Here is a 7,461-nt window from a genome sequence, read left to right as displayed (position 1 = left end):
TGAAACTATTTGTTCTAGCTCTGTGAAAAACACCATTGGTAGCTTGATAGGGATTGCATTGAATCTATAGATTGCTTTAGGTAGTATGACACTTTGCTTTTCAATGCTGCTGCCAAAGCAGAATTTCTGGCCACAATTCCCCTGGTTTACTGAAAAGTCTTCCATCTTTATTGCATTATTTCTAAACCTTTTCACTCAAGCCTCTCCATACCTAATGATGCCTGAAGAACCGCCTCTATTCTGTGCATCATGGAATAACCAGCTCTGGTTATAATACCTAGCACATAAGGTGGGTTCAATTAATATTACTGTAATAACAAATTGATAGATTAAATCAAATTTCTGTTCAAATATTTGTGTGTCATTTACAAACTAATAGATATTTGGATTGGTTATCACCATTTTGTCATTTCACTGAGCTGAATGTCTCAAGTGTTCTTTAACTAGTAAAAGTATGAAAGTGTTAGTTGTCCAGATGTGTCCAACTCTTTGCAACCCCATGGACTGTAGCCCGCCAGGCTCCTCTAACCATGGGATACTTCAGGCAGGAGTATTGGGTTGGATAGTCATTGCCTTCTGCAGGGGGTCTTCCCAACCCAAGTATTGACCCCAGGTCTGCGCTGCAGGCAGATTCTTTACTGTCTGAGCTACCAAGGAAGCCCTCTTTAACTAAGGGAGTCACAACGTTTCAGATTTTGAAGGTATGTTAGGAGTTACTTTATGAAAACTCTTTTCTAGATGTGTGAATTATCTCATGCCTGCCTAACAAATGATATTGTTACAAAACTTCATAAATTTTCTCCCATTTACACTTGCTACTGCCCTTTCTTTGCGATTCACATCAGCTCATTTGTCACAAGTTCAAAATACCTCCCTGAAGTAGCTCTTTAATACAACTTTTACTCTCTTTTGCATTTAGCTATTTTATTCCCTCCACTCCAATTGTCAGTTTCAAATTATCTAAATTATTTATGCTGTTTGTTTTTCTATATGTACATGCTGGATTATAAACACTAAAAGCAAGAGGCTTGTCTTTAATTTACCTACATTGCCTTCACTGTCTAATTTGACACCCTTTCAAAAATATTCAAAACTGTCACTTAAGTGATTGAAATCAATTTCCTCAACCTCAGTATATGCAAATACATAGGCAATTACATCAAAACAGACATATGAGTATATTTCTATTATTACTTTTCTGTTGCTTAGTTCCTTATTCTCGTGTTCTTAATTCCTGTATCTAATGCTAATTCTCATGAACGTGGAGAGTGTCTCTTCCATTCTTTTAAGCTCTCAGGTCGTCTTTTGTCTACCTTGGACTTTGCATCAACTTCCTGAAGAAAGTGGCATTCTTCCTCCTCTTTGCTCTTTAGTTCCATCCTAGACACAGTGGGATTTACAAAGCACAGTTCAGAAATACTGGGAGATTTGTGCTTGGGTATGTGAGTACTTGAGAACATAAGATACAAGAAACAGGTGGAGAAGACATTACTTCTGACACAGATATGAAAGAAATGTTTGCATTATATCGAAGAAGAGCTCAAACTACATGCATCACGTTTGCCCAATGTTCAACTGAGTCTACAATGCCTGGAAAAAGACTAATTCCCAAGCAAGTACGCAGAGATTTGATAGAAACAATGAACTATTTTTATTGAGAACAAGTGATTTTGTTAGGATCATCAATACAGTCGTAACAGAGAATCAGAGAATAAAGAGTAACATTTGCAAAAGAGTCAGAGATACTACCAAGAAGATTCAGGGCTCAAAGACACCAATCTGAAGTGGGTATTTACAGGTCAAAGCTTCTGTCAGGCATGTGATTTCTTGCAAGTGGAAATCCTGGGTTATAAATCCTTGAATCGGCATTATCTTTAGATGCTTCATCTCAGAAGCAAAAAGGGCTTAGTTAGTGCTGTTCTAGAAGCAAGAAGAATAACATCTCCTGTAGCAAACTGGCCAGTAGCTGCCATAGCCAGAGCCATATCCACAGCCATATCTGGTTCCGTAGCCATAGCCATAATAGGGGCCAAATCCACAGCCATATCCTGTCCCATATCCACAGCCGTATCCTGAGCCGTATCCACAGCCATATCTACTTCCATAACCACAGCCATAATAGGGGCTGAACCCACAGCTGTAGCTCTTTCCACAGCCATAGCCACAGGAGTTGCCGTAGTAGCTACAACACATGTTGTCAAGGCAAGAGGGTTCAGGTGGACTGCAAGGCGATGTTTCTGAAGTGTGTGTGTGTCTTCTCCTTCCCTTGGATCTTTATATACTGTCACTAATTGGCAGGACATACCATTCATTCCCTGACACAGGCAGCAAATATGGAAGCAACATTATGAGCCAGTCACTGTTGACCAATAATGCTTTGCTTAAAATAGCTTCTTATTTTGGAGACTCATTTCATTTAAAGAGCATCATTTTAATTTTCCTCTGCCAAAGAATTTCTCACTAGAATCATGTGCCCAAACACAGACACCCATTTTCAAAACCTCTTATCATTTAGTATATATCTTATTTTAAAAGGCTTGGGAGGAAATGTTAAAAGAAATTCCCTTAACTTTGTCTTTTTTATTTTCACATCTACCTCTGATCACTTGAAAACAAATATGTCTGTTCATTTTCTTGAATCATTGTAGCTTCTTGCCAGAGTTCTTCACCCAGATACCAATTGGCATCTTGTTGTAGAACTCAAGGATGCTCCTAATTCTCCAGGGCACAGAACAACATGTGATAACCAAAAGAAAAATAATCCAGAATGTCAGTACTACTGAGAATAGAAATATTACAGTATAGCTGTGTGTTTGCAAATACGTTTCTCTCTCTATGGATGTTTAAATCCAAACACACTCTTCCTTCTCACTCCAAACTAAACATCTAAACTTTCTAATGCAAAATGTAGCCAAAAAATGTGTAGCTTTTTAAGTTTCAGTTCAGTTCAGTTCAATTCAGTTGCTCAGTCATGTCTTACTTTTTGCCACCTCATGGACTGCAGCAAGCCAGGGTACCTGTCCATCACCAACACCCAGAGCTTGCTCAAACTCATGTCCATTGAGTTGGTGAGGCCATCCAACCATCTCATCCTCTGTTGTCCTGTTCTCCTGCTGCCTTCAATCTTTCTCAGCCTCAGGGTCTTTTCCATTGAGTCAGTTCTTCACATCAGGTAGCCAAAGTATTGGAGCTTTAACTTTAGGATCAGTCCTTTCAATGAATATTCAGGACTGATTTCCTTTAGGATGGACTGATCTGATCTTCTTGCAGTCCAAGGGACTCTCAATAGTCTTCTACACAGTTGAAAAGCATCAATTTTTGGCATTCAGTTTTCTTTATAGTCCAACTCTCACATCCACACATGACGACTGGAAAAACCATAGCTTTAACTAGATAGACCTTTGTTGGCAAAGTAGTGTCTTTGCTTTTTAATATACTGTCTAGGTTGGTCATAGATTTTCTTCCAAGGAGCAAGCGTCTTTTAATTTCATGGCTGCAGTCACCATCTGCAGTGATTTTGGAGCCCAAGAAAATAAAGTCTCTCACTGTTTCCATTGTTTCCCCTACTATTTGCCATGAAGTGATGGGACCAGGTTCCATGATCTTAGTTTTTTAAATGTTGAGTTTTAGGTGGAGTTTTCATTCTCCACTTTCACTTTCATCAAGAGGCTCTTCAGTTCCTCTTCACTTTCTGCCATAAGGGTGGTGTCATCTCATATATGAGGTTATTGATGATTCTCCCAGCAATCTGGATTCCAGCTTGTGCTTCATCTACCTGGCATTTTGCATGGTGTACTCTGCTTAGAAGTTAAATAAGCAGGGTAACAGTATACAGCCTTGACTTACTCCTTTCCCAATTTAGAGCCAGTTCATTGTTCCATGTCCAGTTCTAACTGTTGCTTCTTGACCTGGATACAGATTTCTCATGAGATGGCTAAGGAGGTCTGGTATTCCCATCTGTTTCAGAATTTTCAACAGTTTGTTGTAATCCACACAGTCAAAGGCTTTGGCATAGTCAATAAGGCAGAAGTAGATGTTTTTCTGGAACTCTCTTGCTTTTTCTGTATTAAAGTTGGGGGTGTATTGTTTTTGCTTATCTCACTTGCTTAAGTGTACCACTATCTTTCATAATCAAGCAGATTTCAATACTTTATATTTTTTACAATAAGTATCATGAAGTCTTCTATTGTACACTCAAATTTCAACAGTGAAATGAGTGGTGATCCAGTACTTTATTGAATGCTTTCAGAGGGAACATTCATCAAGCTTCTGATCTCTTTGTGAAAATTTTCAGTGTTAGGCATTAATCCTTCAGCTGAGAAATCATTCAACCTTTTTTTTCTTCTGTTGATCACTGGTATAATCTTATGACTCTATGTTTAATAAGGAATGATAGGCATAAAGAAAAAATATCTTCATTCCAATCATCATTATGCTTCAGTTTTCTTAAATTTCCTGTCCTCCTTGCAATTTGAAATTATAAGTTTGTTTCACAAATTCTCTATAGTAGACACTTTGCTTTTCAATGCCGCTGCCAAAGCAGAATTTATGGCCACAATTTCCCTGGGTTACTGAAAAGTCTTCCATCTTTATTTCATTATTTCTAAACCTTTTCACTCAAGCCTCTGCATACCTAATGATGCCTGCAGAACCACCTCTATTCTGTGCATCATGGAATAACCAGCTCTGGTTATAATACCTTGCACATAAGTTGGGCTCAATTAATATTTCTCTAATAAAAAATTGATAGATTAAGTCAAATTTCTGTTCAAATATTTGTGTGTCATTTACAAACTAATAGATATTTGGATTGATTATTACCATTTTGTCATTTCACTGAGCTGAATGTCTCAAGTGTTCTTTAACTAGTGAAAGTATGAAAGTGTTAGTTGTCCAGATGTGTCCAACTGTTTGCAACCCCATGGACTGTAGCCCACCAGGCTCTTCTATCCATGGAATACTTCAGGCAGGAATACTGGGTTGGATAGTCATTGCCTTCTGCAGGGGATCTTCCCAACCCTAGGACTGAGCCCAGGTCTGCACTGCAGGCAGATTCTTTACTGTCTGAGCCACCAAGGAAGCCCTCTTTAACTAAGGGAGTCACAACATTTCAGATTTTGAAGGTATGTTAAGAGTTACTTTGTGAAGACTCTTTACTGGATATATAAGCTATCTCATACATGCTTACTAAATCATATTCTTCCAAAACTTCATGGACTTCTTTTCCCCCTTTACATTTGCTACTGTCCTTTTGAATCTTTCTTTGCAATTGGCATGAAATATCACAAGGTGAAAATACCTCCCTGAAATATCTCTTTAATGCTTCAATCCTTACTCTCTTTCCCACTAAACTGTTTTATTCCCACATCCCAACTGTCAGTTGAAATTATCTTAGTTATTTTTTATTTTCTTATTCTTCACCTACTAGAATGTAAACACTGTGAGAGTAGGAAATTTTTCTTTAATTTTTCTGCTTTGTCTTCAGTGTCTAAGATGATACCATTTCAAAACTACTCAGAACTGTTTATCAATTAAGTGATTGGAAACAATTTCAACATCAGTGTATACAAACAAATACATTTGCATTTCCATCAAAAGCAGATGATATGATAGAATGTTTGACTTTTACATGCATTCTTTTGTCTTATATGCTTGACACCTATCTCTGCTTCTTATTTCTCATATATGCTGGAAATTCCCCTTGCTTTCCATTATTCCCTTTAAGTACCTAGGCCACCTCTAGTTTGTTTTGGAATGTGCATTAACTTCCTAAATAAAGTATCATTCCTCCTGTTTCACCTCCAGCTCCATCCCAGGCACAGAGAGATTTGCAAAGCGCAGTCCTGAAATACTGCTGCTAAGTTTCTTCAGTTTTGTCCAACTCTGTGTGACCCCATAGATGGCAGCCCACCAGGCTCCCCCATCCCTGGGATTCTCCAGGCAAGAACCCTGGAGTGGGTTGCCATTTCCTTCTCCAATGCATTAAAGTGAAAATGAAAGTGAAGTCGCTCAGTTGGGTCCGACCCTCAGCGACCCCATGGTCTGCAGCCTACCAGGCTCCTCCGTCAATGGGATTTTCCAGGCAAGAGTACTGGAGTGGGGTGCCATTGCCTTCTACTATTTGTGCTTATATATGAGTGCCTAAATATGTGAGAAACAAGAAATCGGTGGGAAAGACATTATTTCTGATGCAGGTATAAAAAGAAATGCTTATATCAAGAACTTCAAAGTTCAGCTTCACATTTGCTCAGGTTTCAACGGAGGCCATAACACCTCAAAACAAAAATTATGCACAAACAAATACACAGAGATTTGTTAGAAACAATGAACCATTTTTATTGATAACAAGGGACTTCCCCAGCAGTACGGTATTTGGGTCATTACTACAGAGAGTCAGAGATTAAGGGACGAAAGGTTAACATTTGGAAAAAAGACAGATGATACCACCATGGAGCTTCAGGCCTCAAAGATGCCAATCTTAAAAACGGTAGTCAAAGGTCAAAGCTCTGTCTTGCATGGAATTTCCTGCATATAGAAATCATGACTTTTCAATCCTTGAATCAGCATTATCTTATGTGTGGTTTCAGATGTAAATGGTGTTTTAGGTGTTGACATTCTAGCAGCAAGAAGAATAACATCTCCTGTAGCAGACTGGCCCGTAACTGTGGTAGCCAGAGCCATATTCACAGCCACAGCAGGAGCCGTATCCACAGCCATATCTGGTTCCACAACCACAGCCATAACGGGAGCTGTATCCACAGCCATAATAGGGGCTCAATCCACAGCCATATCCTGAACCATATCCACAGCCAGTCCCATATCCACAGCCATATCTGGTTCCATAACCACAGCCATAATAGGGGCTCAATCCACAGCTGTAGCTGTTTCCACAGCCATAGCCACAGGAGTTGCCGCAGTAGTTACAACACATGTTGTCAAGGGAAGAGGATTCAGGTGGACTGCAAGGCGATGTTTCTGAAGTGCATGTGTTTTCTCCTTCCCATGGACCTTTATATACTGTCAGTAGTTGGCCTAGCAAACCATTCATTCCCTGACACAGACAACAAATATGGAAGCGACCATCATGTGCCGGTCACTTTTGACAATCGATAATTTGCCTAAAGTAGCTAGTTATTTTGGAGATATTTAAAGAGCATCATTTTAATTTGCTCTGCCAGAGAATTTTTTCAGTAGAATCATGTGCCTCTAAACAGATACCCATTTCCAAAATTTCCTATCATTTAATATATATCTTATATTAAAAATGTGAGAAGCAATGTAGAAAAAATTTGCCCCTTTCTCTCTCTTCTTTCTTAAATCATTTGCCTCTGGCCATGAGAAAAGAATATTCCTACCCCTTTTCTTGAATCATTGCAGATTCATTTATAGAAGCCAAAGATGCTGATGATTCTGCATTCACAAAGAAGCCCCCAACAAGAAAAAATCTTGTCCAAACTGTCA

General features: G+C 38.9%; 2 protein-coding genes across 2 annotated transcripts; both read right to left on the bottom strand.

Moving 5' to 3' along the window:
- Positions 1-1,627: 1,627 nt before the first annotated feature.
- Positions 1,628-2,242, bottom strand: LOC112446981 (keratin-associated protein 21-1-like). Its single transcript, XM_024992946.2, has one exon. It carries the CDS (start codon positions 2,191-2,193, stop codon positions 1,921-1,923), a length of 273 nt encoding a protein of 90 aa, XP_024848714.1. The 5' UTR covers positions 2,194-2,242; the 3' UTR covers positions 1,628-1,920.
- A 4,374-nt stretch (positions 2,243-6,616) lies between these two features.
- Positions 6,617-7,047, bottom strand: LOC785105 (keratin-associated protein 21-1). Its single transcript, XM_002684621.2, has one exon. The coding sequence runs from the start codon at positions 6,929-6,931 to the stop codon at positions 6,617-6,619; it is 315 nt and encodes a 104-aa protein (XP_002684667.1). The 5' UTR covers positions 6,932-7,047.
- Positions 7,048-7,461: the final 414 nt, after the last annotated feature.

This window comes from Bos taurus, chromosome 1 (genome assembly GCF_002263795.3).
Source record: "Bos taurus isolate L1 Dominette 01449 registration number 42190680 breed Hereford chromosome 1, ARS-UCD2.0, whole genome shotgun sequence".
NCBI lineage: Eukaryota > Metazoa > Chordata > Mammalia > Artiodactyla > Bovidae > Bos > Bos taurus.
The sequence above is the reverse complement of the archived record's forward strand: the minus strand, read 5'-3'. Positions and strand labels throughout refer to the sequence as shown.